Source organism: Nelumbo nucifera, chromosome 3 (genome assembly GCF_055504915.1).
Source record: "Nelumbo nucifera cultivar China Antique chromosome 3, China Antique-T2T, whole genome shotgun sequence".
NCBI lineage: Eukaryota > Viridiplantae > Streptophyta > Magnoliopsida > Proteales > Nelumbonaceae > Nelumbo > Nelumbo nucifera.
This window is the reverse complement of record NC_142651.1, coordinates 78,498,336-78,514,669: the sequence shown is the minus strand read 5'-3', so window position 1 is coordinate 78,514,669 and position 16,334 is coordinate 78,498,336. Positions and strand designations below refer to the sequence as shown.

At 38.7% G+C, this 16,334-nt stretch overlaps 1 protein-coding gene across 1 annotated transcript in view; it reads right to left on the bottom strand.

The window, feature by feature from the left end:
- SAR1 (SUPPRESSOR OF AUXIN RESISTANCE1) overlaps window positions 1-16,334 on the bottom strand; it is a 105,193-nt gene that overhangs the window by 75,753 nt on the left and 13,106 nt on the right. Inside the window, exons 3-4 of the mRNA XM_010276784.3 lie at window positions 10,847-10,979; window positions 10,448-10,712 (exon numbers count right to left, since the gene is read on the bottom strand). Of these exons, the coding sequence (XP_010275086.1) occupies window positions 10,448-10,712; window positions 10,847-10,979 (398 nt within the window). The remainder of the gene's footprint in view (window positions 1-10,447; window positions 10,713-10,846; window positions 10,980-16,334) is intronic.

Below are 16,334 nucleotides of genomic sequence, written 5' to 3'. Positions count from 1 at the left end.
TATAGTGAAAAGCCCAAAGGTTATTAGCCTTAGGCCAAAACCCAATAGTATGTGACCATCGACCTTCATCTTCCTCTAACCTCTAAAGAGTAAGACTAAAGCCCTAAGTCCCTTGCAGCGGTCGACGAGCAAAGTAGCAACAAACTACGAGTTCCAGTTCCACTACTCCAAGGTCCAGCATCCAACAAACTAACTTTTCCAGCAGCAAGTGATAGAGTCCGGCGAGTCTTCTTTGATCTTTATTTTTCCGGTTCTTTTTAGTTCCCTCCCTGTTTTTTTCTTAGCCATTGGAATCTCAAAGTACAAGTATTTTTTCCATTTTCCCTTTTAATCTTCAGTTCTTCCTGGTATTTTTGTTAGCCACCGAATCTGGACTGTGGAAATTTTTAGCCACTGGATTCTTCAGTTATTAAGTGCTTTGCTTAAACTTTGTGGTGTAAATTTCAGATGCACTTGCACAAATGCAAAGGAAAGATCGGGAGTAGCAAGCAGATTCGGTTTTAACCAAATCAACCGAAATAACCCAAAAAAATTTCGATTCAATTTGTTCGGTTTTTGCAAAGTTCGGTTTCGGTTCAGTTTCCCAAATAGGTATATCGGTTTTTGAAAATTCGGATTACTCGGTTCGGTTTTTAACCGAAACCGAATGCTCACCCCTAGCTAAAGCTATTCTTGATCTGATTGAAGATCGATTAGAACTTTCAGCGGTCAGTCTTCAATCCGACTTTCATGAAAATGATGAGACTACAATCTTTAAGTGGAGTCCAATGTCTAACTCTAAAGAATTTTTTACTAAAGATGGGGTGATGGTCATGGTATGTGTTCTAGGCTTGCCTTTTCACTTGAGTAAGCAGAATGTTGCTGAATCAATTGCTCACTTGTGTGGAGGGAGCCTTGTTGGAGTTTTCTGGGGGAGGGGGGGACTGAATTACGTTCAAACGTTGATAGAACTTTCAGTAATAAGAGTAAGACTGGAGTACACAAAAGAGTTGAGGCAAGTGTAAGGTCAAAAACGTGGAGAACAAGGTATCAGACTAGAGGGCAACAGGTCTAAAGCTCAAGTAGCAAAAGGTGGTAAGAACTCTTTCAAAATCAGTGAAAGAAGGGGACGAAATGTTTAAACCATATAGAACCAAGCAAAGGGGGTCTGAACCAGTCTTATTGAGGTCGGGTGTAACACTTTAAAGGATCACATGCCAGCGCAGGTGATTTTGAGTGGACCACTAAGACAAGCTGGGCCCAATACAGACAGAAACCATGGGCCAAGTGCTAAAGGATTCATTGTGGCCCAATCTGAGACTTGTGACTCAACTAAAAGTCACATGTATATTGGCTCTAAAGGCACAACAAGTGACCCACTTAGAGCACATGTGGTCAAAGGGGGGCAGCTCCAATAGATGGTAAGACCCGTCTATCTTCATCCTCTTTGAGCTCCTCTCTGTTACACGCTCTGGGTGCAAGTTCGCCCTCAAGTAGCTCCTTGCAATGGATTCCAGCCAAGAATGTGAAGCTATTCTCATCAGAGAAGAATCCCCAGGTGCTTAAAATGTCAAGATCTTGAGCATCTAAAAGGTGAATGGTCCAGTGAAGAGGGTAGTGATGATTCAGATTCCATCGATACAGTAAGCTTGGGAATGTTGACTTGCAGGAAAAGATGGATGTGCTACAGAAAGAGAGCTTCCACACAGAAATACTTTTTCTAGAAGAAGGAAGCTTTGATGGGGAGGTTATTACACCCCCCTTCTTCAAGAGAGCTGTTACAACCTCTCAGTTCAGAAATGAGGCTAGTACAAGGAGACAGGACTTTCCAGTGGTCTGTGAAGATAGGCCAGAAGCAGAAGGGAGGGAACTGGGACAAGATCCTTTGGTAATTAGATTAGACGACACTGGAACTTTAACTGTAACCAATTCATTGCAAAACCTGTCAGGGGCAAGGACGTGGCACCAAGGGGCAGATGTGGTATCCAAGGGTGGGGTTGAGGGTGGTAACCAGAAGCGTGAGAAGGATGATCCAAGACTTCTTGAGTTTTTGGGAGAGGACGTAGAGAGAATTTGGACGCTAATTTGTACAGAATTCAAGGAACTTGGGCAGAGGGAAGGATATTTGGAAAATAGCTCTCAGAAGGAGAGGTTGGTTAGTCAAAGTTGACATTATTAGTGTTTTTCTTCCCCCTAAAGAGATGTAATTTCTTTCCACCCTGCCAGCCTTTTTGTGAATCTTTCCACTACTTGATACCAAAAGCTATTGGAATTTGGGTTCCCCCCAAAGGTAATCCCAAGTGCAGTATCGGCCAATCCCCTGCCTCACACCCCAATAACCTAGCAAGATTTTCTACTTCCTCTTTGTCTCTATTTAATCCCACTACGCGGTTCTTGCCCCAATTTACCTCTAGGTTAGAAACCCTTTCAAAGTGAGTTACTAGACTTTGTAGTTGAGTTAGTTCTTCCCTTGTCCCTTCATAAAATATAACAATATCATCTGCAAATTGTAAATGTGTCACTACCACCTCTTTCCTTCCAAATTCTCCAACCTTTTATCCGATTTGTAACATCAACCCTTGAGATCAAAACACTCAAAACATCTGCAACTAGACTAAAGAGGAAAGGGGAGAGAGGATCTCCTTAACAAAGGCCCCTTCTATCTGGAAAAAAGTCTCTAGCTACTCCATTGACTAGTATGGAATAATGACAAGAGGAAATACAACCCTTGTCATTGCAGACCAAACATTTTTCCTTTCTCCTCTTTTTAAAATCTATACATTCATTATCAATGAGAATTTGATCGATTATTTGTCTCCCAAAAACAAAGGCCCCTTGGTTTAGAGAAATCAAAAGGAAGGACTCTTTTGATCCTCTCAGCCAAAACCTTAGAGGTGATTTTGTACATGCTCCCCACAAGGCTTATGGGTCTAAAATCCCTTGGATGAATTGCATCTACTTTCTTAGGGATCAAGGCTATAAAGGTTGCATTTGCCCGTGAATTGAACTTGCCCCTTTCAAAAAATTCTTCAAAGACTTCCACGAGCTCAGCCCCTACAATCTTTTTTTTTTTTTGAAGAATCAAGAAAAAAATTCATTAAAAGAAAAAGATTACATCCTAACACCCATGGTTGTCTAGATGGCACACCAAATACAATCACAAAGGATTCTGCATTACAAGGCTGTAAATCAAGAAAATTCCATAAATTTTCAACCAAATCAGCTTTGGAGACTTGATCAAATTGCCCCTTCCTGCTATCAAAATTCAAATCTTCTAAGTATTCTTCCTTATTCTTTTTCTCTTCTCTTTTCTTTTTTTCAAACTTCTGAAATGCTAATTTCGCGAAGCCTTCCCCTCCCCAAAAGACTAATCCGAGAGACTTTCCAATCTCGACCTCCCTCCCCACCAAAATATTGATATTCACCTTCCCATTTTGTAATAATTCCTTGCCTTCTTGGTTCTTTTGAATCTATTCTGCTCTTTCTCTCTCTATTCATGTCCCCAGTCTTTGAAACTTCGCCATCTTTTCCTTGGTTTTCTTCTTTTGGTCTCTGTTGTGTACCTTGAGTTTCACTACCTGCATCACATTCTAAACCATATGCACCATTGCTTTTGATTAGACATTTCTGAGGTCTAGAGTTTGCCTTTTGTAAATTCTCTTAAATCTGCCACAAGGACCACTCCCGACCAATCCTTCCTTGAGACGATGAAAAACCTTGGTTAAATGAACAAGTTGTCCGTTCTATAACCTCTCGTTTTCCGTACATACTCTGCCTTTTGGTTCTCTGAATTAATTTGTCCTGGGTCGGTTACAAGTCTTCTCCTGCCTAGCTCCATCCCCTGCTTTCCGATTAGAATTGAAGTCCACACTCCTTCTTTGTCTGCCCCTTCTGCTTTTCCATCACTCGTTACCTTCCCCGTAACCCGCACCATCTCCCTGCTCTTGGATCCACATGAAAGCACCTTTCTCTTTGATAAATTTCCTTCCTTATCACAGTTTTCTTCCACTTCAGCTCTTTCCACCACTCCATCACCATCCTCAATCCCATCGAAAAATTTAAAAATTTCCTTCTTAGAGTGAATTATTAGATCCTTGGCACCGACTTTTTCTTGTAATCCCATCGAGCCTGGTTCTCCAAGATCACACTCAACCTCAAAGGGTGTCAGCACTATAACCTCGAGATTGGAAGAACCAAGAATCCTTTCGAGATACCTAAATTTCTGAAAAGGATTTCCTACATCTCAAATCATGGGAGGAGTTTGTTCGCCACAAACCCCTTGAGTTCCACCTACAATCCTCTTCCTACCATTTTTGTCATATCTAGCGACCACCCAAACCCATCTTTCTTTGGCCTTGGTTGAAATCCTCCTTCCTATTGTTCCACTCCTTTTAAACTTTGGTTTGGTAAGCCCATGAAACTTTTTCTCACCAACTACCTTTCTCCTAAACTGAATCTCCTTCCTGCCACCAATCTCTTCGGCGTTGTAACCTTGATCTTCCTTCAACATTTCTTTTTGGCATGACAAGGTCTTTAGTCAAGAACCTAGTTAAGAGGTAGTCGATGGTGGTCTTGTGCCATGCTTCTTAGCCAATCCCACAGTTTCTGTAAATGAATCATCTAATCCCGCATGCATTGAACCATTGTAGGTCCTATCTTGTAAACATGGGGAGGACCCAAGAGAGATGGCAAATGTATTTGAATAGACCCCACCGCTCAAGTTTATCAAAGGCCCAAGCAACAAATGATTACTATTGTGGTCACGTGAGTTTCTAAACCCCGACGTGTGACTCTTTTCAACCGCTGGCGGACCAGCCAAATTCAACTAAATTCTTTTCAAATCTCTTCTCTTTAAGCAGTGGACCCCACCCACCCATAAGCTTAGCCCCTTTCGATGTATCTTCCCCATGTGATCCTCTTTCCCCATGCGAATCTCTTTCTTCATTAACCTCCTTTGTTCCCCTTTCTCTTCCTACAATCAAGTCTAGAACTTGAAACGCCTCATCTGAAATCCTCAATGCAACCTTTCCTGTTTCCACATTAGTGCTCACTTCATTGTACTCATTCACCCATGCCTCGCCATTTGTAACCCATTCGACCAAGTCATCATTCTCCTTTGTCTTCCCCAACCAGAGTGTCGCTTCCACTTCCGAGGCCACCCATACTCTGTTCCATAGACCTCTGGCGTACAGCATGAAGGATCTCGGAATCAACTCTAGCAGTCTGGCTTGACTCCAGAAATCTTCAGGCATATCGTTCTCGGATCATGTTTGTTAAACAAAAGCAACGTACCTCCCATCGTTGTTACTATCTGCTCAAGTATGCTCCTCTACCAAAGATTGAAAGGCAATCCCAACAGGTTCAACAGGAAACAATTACCATTTATCTCTAAAGAGTTGCAAGATGGCAACCATTTCCTAATTGCCACAGTCCCCTCTTGTGTAACAACAGTCCCAACATCAACCTTCGCCTTACCTACATCCAGAATGGCATTTCTCTCATTGAAAGGTGAGAACTGTTGTATACTTGAAACCTAGTTTCTTTGTTACGTCTTCTAAAATTCTTGCCCAATTCTTCAATTTGTTTTTTGTCGTAACCACTAGCTTTTGCCATTGTAACTAAAGCACAGCGGGGATGTGTTGTGGGACATTGTGGGGCGCAGATCTAAACTCCTTGTGATGTGCTCCATAAAAGAAGGCCAAGCAAGTGCCTCTCTCCTCACGTGTGTGTCCCTTGTAAAGTAGGGGTGAGCATTGTTCGGTTAAAACCGAAAAAACAAATTGAAATTTCCAATTTCGGTTTTTTCGGTTTGGTTAATTCGGCTTTAAAATATTTCGGTTTCAGTTTCGGTTTTCACGATTGGAAACTCGGTTAACCGAAATAACCGAATTAACCAAAATTTGTTATATACATATTATAATAAATATTATTAATATGTAAAACATAATATATTATAATATGTATATCATATATATTATATAAAACATTAAAATATATAAAATACGTTAACATATACATATATTATAATATACACAAATATATTAATATATAATATATAGTATGTATTAGTATAATATTAATAAAATTCGATTTTAACCGAAAAATTCGGTTTTGGTTTCAGTTCAGTTTTATATTTTAAAAATTCGGTTTATTCGGTTCGGTTTTTAACCAAATAAACTGAATGCCCACCACTACTTGTAAGGATTGTGGTGAAACCCAACCCCACTTACTCTTATCCTGCTCTTTTGTTTCTTGTTTTTGGGAAATTGTTTGTTCTCTCTTTGGATGCAGATGGGCTCCCCCACAGGATGTGATAAGTCTATTCAGCCCCTCCTTCCTGAGGCAACAAAAGAAAAGCGGAAAGTGCTTATGGAAGGCAGCAAGAGTTGTTGTGGTATGGACTATATGGGAGGAAAGAAACCAAAGACTCTTCTCTGAAAAAAGTAAATCAAAGGAGGAAGTCATTGAAGCCATAAAAATCAGAACTGCACGTTGGGTGATGACCATCGAACAAAAACTTCTCCACGAATAACATTCTAAGAAACTGGACTGAAGTAGCACAAACAGATGTACCCAAAGAAGTTGTGAGAGCAGAATGGAAGCCACCTGCACTGAACAAACTAAAACTAAACTTTGATGGGAGTTCCTTTGAAAACCCGGGAAGGGCAGGTATAGGGGGTGTGATTAGAAATCATCTAGGTATTGGTGACTCAATACAGGCTGAATCTCTGGCTCTACTTCAAGGTTTAAAGCTGGCTGAGTAGATTGGAACAAAAGATTTAGAAATAAAAGGAGACTCACTACTGGTCATTTCTTGGGCTAAACACATCACTTCAGCACCCTGGAAGCTCAAATTTATCTACAGAGAAATTGACATACTTGCAAGGAGGTTCAACTCTCAGTTTGGTTGGGCCAAAAGGACTGCAAATGGGTTGGCAGATACCCTAGCAAAACAGGGGGCAAATAGATCTACCTTGTACTGGGTAACTGTAACTGTTTGTATGTGCTTGTAGATTGGGTTAACACAGTGCTGCAACCTAACTATTGTAATTCAATATTTCTCTATTATTAATAAAAGTGTTATTTGCTGATCAAAAAAAAGCTTGTATTTCCGTCACCTTCCTTTAACCATCGAAATCTAGATTTTTGTCTCCAGCTTATTTCCTCTCTTTTTAAGAATCTCTTCCAGATCTTGTTTAAGGCTCCATCTTTTAGCTCTTTCTTCCACTCTTAGACCTCTTTCCCTTTCAAAACCATCTAACTCCTCAATTCTGTGTACTATACCAGCCTTTCTTTCCTCTAGATGCCCAAAAATCCCTTCTCCTCCCCCCATCATTCTCTCACTTTTGATTTGAAATCAGGATGGAGGAGACACATGTTTCCAAACCTAAAGGGGCACAGGCCTCCGCCCACTCTTATTTGGGAAATCCTGCTTGGACAGTGATCCAAAGTAGTTCTGGGTACGGCTCTAACCACCAAACCCATCCATCCCTCCTCCCAATCCAATGAAAAAAGAAATCTGTCTAGTTTGCAGCAGATGGGTGATTCGTGAAAGTTGGACCAGGTAAACTTTACTTGTAATAAAGACGGTTCTCTCAACTAATTGGAATCCACAAAATGGTTGAACTTTCTCATACTAGAGGTAATCCTATGACTGGGGTTGTTTGTTTCATGTAGGAACCTAGTGACATGTAGAAGTATTAGGTAAGGGGGCCCTCTTTCACCCTTCCTCTTCACTTTAATAGCTGATGTAATGATCTCAAAGGCTAACAGGGAGGACGTAGTTAAGGGGTGGAGAATAGGCAGAGATGGTATTCCAGTCACCCATCCCCATTTTGTAGATGATTTACTAATTTTCTGTGAGGGAGGTGATCTAGAGAAGGTGAGAAATCTTAAGGAATTGGTTAGAAGCTTTGAGAGGTTGTCAAACTTGAGCATCAATCTTGGAAAGAGTTGTGTAGCTGGTGTTAATTTAGAGCTTAGTGAGGTGGAGGTTATTGCAAGATGCTTAAAGTGTTCCATTTCTTCCTGGCCCATGACCTATCTGAGGCTTGCGTTAGGAGCAAACCCTAGGAAGAGTAGTTTTTGGTGCCCAGTGGTAGAGAGGGATCTTAATGATTGATGGAAAAAAGAAGCAACTAAAAGATGTCATTAGGATTCCAGGTCCAAAGCAAAATGGTCGAAAGAAACACCCCCAAGAGACGGAATATGGTCCAAGACAAATGAGACATTTTCATAGTCCCCACCTCAAACCCAAATCCCAAGAGATCCCAACAACTGACAAAGTAGCACAGTAAGAAATTTTGTTGTATTTGTTGTGGAACAAAGAACAAAGTGTGAAATATTTATCTATAAAATAAAGATTTCCCAACCCAAAGGTCCTCCAAAATTTTCCTTTTTCCCTAGATGATGCATCAATTCTTGTCTATGGTAGGAACAAAGGTGAGATAGAGGAAATGGCCAGCCAAGGGGCCTCCAAGGTGGTTACTCATCACAACCATTAACTGAAATACCATGAGTGCTTTTAAGTACCTCATATTACAGTTTGTCTATCAAAGAGGAACCACCACAAAGACTTACCAAACAAAGATGAGTTCCTGAGGATCAAATTACCTAGATCCAAGCCCATGTCTTATTTGCATTTACACACATTACCCCAATTGATCAAAAGGTCCTTTTTGGGGACAGCTAAATTCCACAAAAAAAATATATATTTCATTATACTTTCCTTCCTTTTCGCTACCATGACTGGAATTTTGGAAATTGATAAATAAAAAGGGATGCTTATAAAGGTGGATTTTATAAGGTAATTCTACATCCAAGTCTCCAACGGTGATGTAATTCCTCTTCCAAGAGGCCAACTTCTTTGTGAACTTATCCACAATTGGTTTTCAAATTCCAAAAGGTATTAGATCTTAGGTTTCTATTTATGGGGACTCAAAGTTAGTTTAAAGACCAACTAGAGGAAGGGCATCATAACAGATCATCATACAAATCAACCTCCATCCTGTCCAAATTCACACCAACTAAGCAGCTCTTCCCAAGCTTCACTCTCAAACCAAAAATAGCCTCAAAACACTTCACAAGGAGTTGTAGATTCATAATCCCCCTACCCCACTATCTTCACAAAGGATAATAGTATCATCACTGAATTGCAAGTGGGATACCACCACCCTCCCTGCCTATTCTAAAGCCTCTTATTAAACCACGGTTGTCTGCTCTAGTAATTAGGGAACATAGGACATTTCCACTAAGATGAAGAGAAAAGGAGATGGTGATCATGACAAGGCTTACTTAGATACAGATTAGGATAATGAAAACACTTTGTGCTCTGGGGAGACCAGAAAAAAAAAATGCTGAATGAGGCAAAGCTAATAAAAACAAAAACTTTCAAAACAAGCCATTATACAATGATTCTTGGTAAAATATGGGTGGTGGGTGTGAGAAGGAAGGATAGAGAGAATGGGATCAAGATAAATTTGATGAGGACATCATATTAGACAAAGCCATTCAAGTTGATAAAAAGATACATGCAGAGTTAGGGATAGCAATGGATAGGGTACCCACAAAAACTGCCCTTTCCCATTCTCGAACCCGCCTAAGCACCAATGATCCCATACCAGCTTAAATGTTCCTCCCAATTTCCCAAGCTTGTTAATCCCATTATAATCTGCCTCACTCAATTATCCTATAATGAGGTTAAACCCAACATGACCTGTCTCACCCTCCTATCATTTAATCAAGTGGGTATAAACAGGTCTGGTTGGAGAGTGCCAGAAAATCATTAAAAGCGGGGGAAAAAAAAAGAAAAAAAGAAATGCTCACTACTCAGCATCCAATGTACATAGCAAGCTTCAACATATTAAAAAAACTTCAAGTTCAATATTAAAATACATGAAAAGTTCTTAGGTTCATTATCAACAAACAACACTCAAGAAGGGGAAGAGTTTGAATCCTCTTTTAACCCTTCTTACTATGTAAATTATTTATTACAAAATATATAGAATATATTTAAAATATATATAAAGGTTTATAATTGGGTACCAAGGGCGGGTACCATGTTAAATATAATTGGGTTCAGACATCAGGTACCCTAAGGTTAAAACCCAAACTCATCTCAATCCCTATAGGGTTTTAATCTAAAACCTAAACCCATCAGTTGGGTTAAAGGGTGTACTATTGTCTCTTTCTCTCTTCAGTGATTCCTTATCACCTCCTTTCATATCTTCTTTATTATTTTAATGCAACTATCCTTTACTATAAAAGGGCGTTGGAAGGGCTGGACCTGATAAAAACCTAACCTTTAGCAATCTTTTCCACAAAGTGGCTGCCCAGTCTCAGACTCACATTCTAAAAAGTAAAAAACTTTTATCCCAAGACTTTACCATTGCACCAAGTAATGTCCCCTCAAATATCAGATATGCTACATGTATATAAAAGGAAGATATAAATGGAACATTGAAGGCACCTGCGGCACTTTGGTCAAGTATGCCAAGTTGAAAACAACCAACTGATCCATCACTCCTCCCAATGACTAGGCAACCCATTATTGCTGTTATGGCTGTTATTGTTTCAGACTGTTGATGGGTCCGTATGTTGAACTCTATAAGCTCACTCCGAGGAAAAAGGGAGCAAGATGCATAAGCATGAAGGTTTCTCAGTTTGAAAAGATAAGCAATTCCTGAAACCGTTACAGCATAAAGAAGATATGGGCTCCCAGTGGTAACTTGGTTCTGCATGAACAGGTCAATTCTTCAAAACCTCAAAAGTTTCATGGGATGGATACAATATAAACAACTTAAAGTCAAAAAAGAAAAAGAAAATTAAGGATTAGCTTTAGGAAAGTCAACTAATATATTGGAGAAACCTCATCTTTGCATATAAAAGTAAAGGGACAAAGTGCATCATGGAACATGAGACGCAGCCCGATCCTTGGAAATTCTTTGCATGCAGAGACTTCCAACAACTCAAGTGCATGGGGCAGCTTCTTGTGTATTCTCCTGTTGCATGGAATTAATGTCAGTTTTAAATACTGAAAGGTGGACAAAGAGATTAGAGGCAAGACACTGCTGCACATAATTTGGGTGTCAACCAACTACAAGTTAACAAACAAAGAAATTTGTGAAGGAATGCGCCTCTCCTTGAGAAGATTCCAGTGTACACTTTGTTGTTTATTGATTATTAATAAAATTTTTATTACTTACCAAAAAACTCTGATAAATTATGTCTCTTTACAGCCGATCCATGGGAAGAGAGTTCACTACCTATGGTTTAAAATGTTCCAAACTTCCCTAATATTTCCACGACATATTTCCATTTCCATGGGCAGCGACATGAAATTTTACCAGAATCAGCATATTCCTCAATGAACACTACCAGCACTATGTGGAGTACAAGAGATAGTACTATAACATAAGTTGGTGACAACATTGTAGATATGTGGAGTAACAATGTCATTGTCTGCCTAACATACGTGATTACCACTTTGAGCTAGCTCAATATCCATTTCAAACATGAAGTTAAATATTAGTTTTTAATTGTGTAAAAGGTTATCTGGTTGAAATATTACAACCATTTACATTTTCTGAGATTAAATTTTGCTTTAACTCATTCTATTGTGAAGCTTTGAATCTTAAGGTTTAAAGGGCAACTTCAGAACGTATTCTTTTGTCTATCACTTTAGTTTCTTAGCTTTGTTTAATGATTTGGAACAAGATAATAATTTGAAAGGTGTCCCTATTGCTTCTTTTATCATTCCATATTTTGCATATTTTACAATGCTTCCACCATGTTTATAATTTTTACAGTATTACCATACAATATTTCTGACATTTCCAACATGTTTCTTATATTTGGATGATCGACATTTCTACCAACACCGATATTTTAAACTTTGGCACTATCTTCTTCACCAGGCAAGAGCAGGATAAGATGTTTGCCCACTCTTCTATATAGGCAACAGCAAAATCAAGCTTTACTTGTGTCAACACAAACATCAATTGAAAATAAAGGCATAAGCATGGCATTCATTGTTCCCAACTTATCATGATGCAAACCAGTTTTTTTATTATAAAATAAAAAAGAAAATTTATTATTAAAAGAGAAAGGTAATACAAGAAAGGTGCTAAGTAATCACCTATTCACCCACAAGCAAGAAAGAAAAACCATCGGCTACCAAATGTATGCAAAATTAAAGTGCCACCAACAACTCCTTGTTGAAAAACACAGATCAGCCAATGGTTAAAGGTAATCCTAGACAAAGTTCTCCCTAATAATCCATTCCAATGTTCCTTCCATGCTTTTCAAAACTGGACCGGACCGGACGATTGGACCGGAAAAACCAGGAACCAGTCAAGTGACTGGTTCCGTTTTCCCCAAAACCCGGATTCCCCCCAAAACCGTTGATTTTGGTCAGTGAACCGCTGAACTGAGCGGTTAACCATTCGAACCGTTTTGACCTTTTTTTATTTTTTTATTTTTCTTTCAGAATGGGCCAAGTGTTCGATTCGAACAGTCGGACCGTTCGACCCGGTAACTGGACCCTTGACTGGATCAGTCACCGGGTCGGTTTTAAAAACCATGGTTCCTCTAATCAACTGAAACTAAGGGCATGTTCGTTTGCTCTGACATATGACATCTGAAAGTGTAATAATTACATTAAGAGGTATATTGGTATTGGTGAACCTTTCTTTCCTCTGAACTCTAAATGCAGAGAATGGTGTTCAGAATTTTGAATTCTAAATTTTGAATTCCAAAAATTGTCAAATATCCATTTTAACCCCATATATGAGAATTTTTGTTTGTGTTTTGAGGATATCATTGGAAAACAAAAAGTTGTAAGACTATTCATTAAAAAAACCAAAAAGTTGTAAGATTCCTCTTTAAGAAATAAAAGATAAGAGGAAACGAACACCCATTTTCCTCTTAAAGTTGTAAGATTCCTCCTACAATATATGAGTTAAGAGCAATGTTTTAAAACGCGGAGGCGTGACATGAGGCATTCCAATACCTAGAGGTGTGAGACGTAATTCAAAACGCAAGAGGTGTAAGCCTCCTTAAGAGGAGGGGGGTTAGGATGAGGATGAAGAGGAAGGGAGATCTCATTTTTTTCGTTATTTTTAATAAAATTGGGCTGCATCGAAAAGGGGGTGGGGTGTCTAGGGGGCAAAGTGGCAAACCACTTTCTTTCCCCTTATCTTTTCTTCACTTTTTTTTATGAATAAAAATAATTTATTAATCCAGAAATTAAGGCAATTCAGGAAACCCATGAAGAGGCACGAGTTGTTACCTCTTCTAATTGTTAGTGTCGAGTATGTAGGGGTATCTCATTTGCTGATGTGTAATATTATGTTAGAACTAGTGTCCCTCACTTAAGTAGGGGCACATGTGTCTTTTCCATTATGTTAGTAATATAAAACATATCTGGCCGAATGGGAGAGGTAATTTTTCTCTCATTCGAATCAGACTTTTCTTCTCCTTTCTCTCTCTCTTTCTTTCTTCTTTCTTCTCCTTTCTCTCTCTCTCTTTCTTTCTTCTTTCTTCTCCTCTCTTCTTAGCTGTTATCAGACTAACAGAACTCAAAGGCAGGCCGAATTATAATATGGTATCAGAGCTCAACTAAGCAACTCGGATCTGCCCAGATTTCTGTTTTCTGTGCACCCAGTCTAGGGTTTTCTCTTGGTTTCTTTGTCATCGGTTGGAGATAAGGGAAAGGGCTGAAAAGGAGTGGTTGCCCTCTTCGCTTAGAGGTTTCTATGCCTCCAGTTGTGATGTTCGTGGTCGGTTGTTGTGGTTTCTAAGAAGCCTTCCCCTAATCGATGAAGAGAAGAGGGCTGATTTGTGTGGTGCAATGGGTGTCTTGTGTGGTCTAATTTTTGTGTAGTCTGATTTTTGGGTGATGAGGTAAGAGATTTATGTGCAATTTTTTTGTTGTGAATCAAATAATACATATGTTTCAGATTGTATGGTGGGTATTCAGACTGTAGTGTGCTAGGGTTTATGCTGTTTTCAATGTGATTCGAAGGGGGAGTGGTCCGCATATAGTGTGGTGAGATTTCAGGTAGTCGGGTAGGGCTTGTGGTGTAAAGAGTGGAATCTTCAGCAATAACAAGTGTTGAAACCAGTGTGATTAGTGTGTGGTGTGGTCTAGTGTGCAGTGTGTCGAATTCAGCAATAACAGAATTCAGCAATGGGAGACAGTAGCGATAGCAAGTCTAATGTGATGGTCCCTACTAATTACCCGAATGTTCAAATGACCTCCATTAAACTAAATGGAGAGAATTATGTACCTTGGACTAAATCTATAGAAGTTTTTCTTAAGGCAAAGAAGAAGGTGAAACACATAAGAGAAGAAAAACCCTCCACTGATTCTCATGAGTATGATGACTAGGAACAAGAGGATGCACTGCCAAAGATGTGTGGGACCATGCTAAGAAGTTGTAGTCTAGCCAAGACAATACAACTAGAGTATATCAGCTGTATCCAAGGAATTAAATATCGATACGATACGTCCGATACAGGGCGTATCATATTGGTATCGGATTAGAGCGATACAAGATACGTTACGAATGGAAACGTATCTTGCAATCACGTGTATCAGACCGATACGAGTGTGTATCGACCAGTAACGCATTGTATCGGTCGATACGCACCGTTACCGACCGATACGCAGCGTCTTTGATTAAAAACTTAAACTCTAAGCTAATAGAGTGATTCGAACAAGGAACACTGCACGCATGGCATGACCGCACGAGAGCCTTAAGCACTTCGTCAAACCACATGGCCATGCCATGCTTTGTGATATTTAACAAAAAAACAAAATTTTATTAACGCCTATCCAAATAAATAATCAATATTTATGTTTAACAACCCCAATTAAAAATTAAAATAAATAATATTTAAAATTAATATTTTATAAACAAATGGAATAAATAATATATTAATTCTACATTTACATTAAAAGTACAAAAAAAAGTATTTATATCAAAAGATGATTTTAATCTCAAGAAATTTATACAAAGAAAATATTAATAGTAGAATAATTACCTTACTACTTAAAATTTATAAATTTGCACATGATATATATCTTACAAATTTTATATATTATTATAATTAATAATTAATAATTTAATTTACATTAAATGACAACTTATTTATTATTTACAAAAAATAAAAATTTGTTTGCAAAATATTAAAAAATATGAATTTGCATATGATATATATCTTAGAAATTTTGACCAACTTTATATATTTTAAGTTAAAATTATATATTTTTATAAATTATTAAATGAGAATTTAATATTTGGTTAACTTTTTTGTTAATGTCAAAATGTAAAAATAATAAAATAGAAAATAATTGATATCATAATTACGATAAATATAACAAGTCCATCTTGCACTCTTAATTAATGCATTGTATGATATATTTTTATGTACACTTTCTTATATATTTATACATTATTAATGACTGTTTGACCATAAATTTGGTGTTATTAGTGTATTTATGAAATTTACATGTGTTTTCCTAGTTTATCCAAGTTTTTCATATGTTTCATCTGTATCCATGCGTTTCCGAAGCGTATTCGTATCCGTATCCGTATCCAAGTTGTCCGATACGATACTCGATACCGATACTTTAATCCTTGGCTGTATTAGGAATACTTTAATCTGCAACAGGGCAATCAGAGTCTTGAGGAGTACTATGCTAGTATGAGAAACATTCGTAATGAGTTGAATGTTTATCACCCCCTAACTTCTAATGTCAAAATTCAGCAACAGAGAGAACAGCTTGATGTGACTCGATTTTCGGAGGATTTCCATTGGATCTACTAAGAAATCTAATGTTTCCGATAGATCAGCCTTTGTAGTATCGAGGGGTCGTGATGTTAGAGGTGGAGCTCGGGGAGCTCAGTCTGGCCGTAGTAGTAGCAGTGGTCCGGTATATGGCCGGAGTGGTGGTGGTGGACCTACATATAACCGTGGTGGTGGTCATACTGGAGGTATAGATTCAGGGGGAGCCCGTGGCAGAGGACATAGTTCGGGTCCGAGGAGGCATACTCATTGTGGTATGGATGGACATACCATTACTTATTGCTATGACTTGCATGGTCCACCCTCAACTTGGGCCAATCATGCCATGACTAGTGACAGCACTTCAGATAGGAAAGTCGTTCAGTCGATTAGATGCTTTCTACATCCACAGATGTTCCCAGTAAGGAGATGATGAGTGTCCCCCGTGATGAGTATGAGAGGTTTGTCCAGGCCACATCTCAGCAGAACACGGCTACTCTCGCACACTCAAGTATGGCTTGTCTAGCATCCACACCCAATCCCTAGATTATTGACTCTGAAGCCTC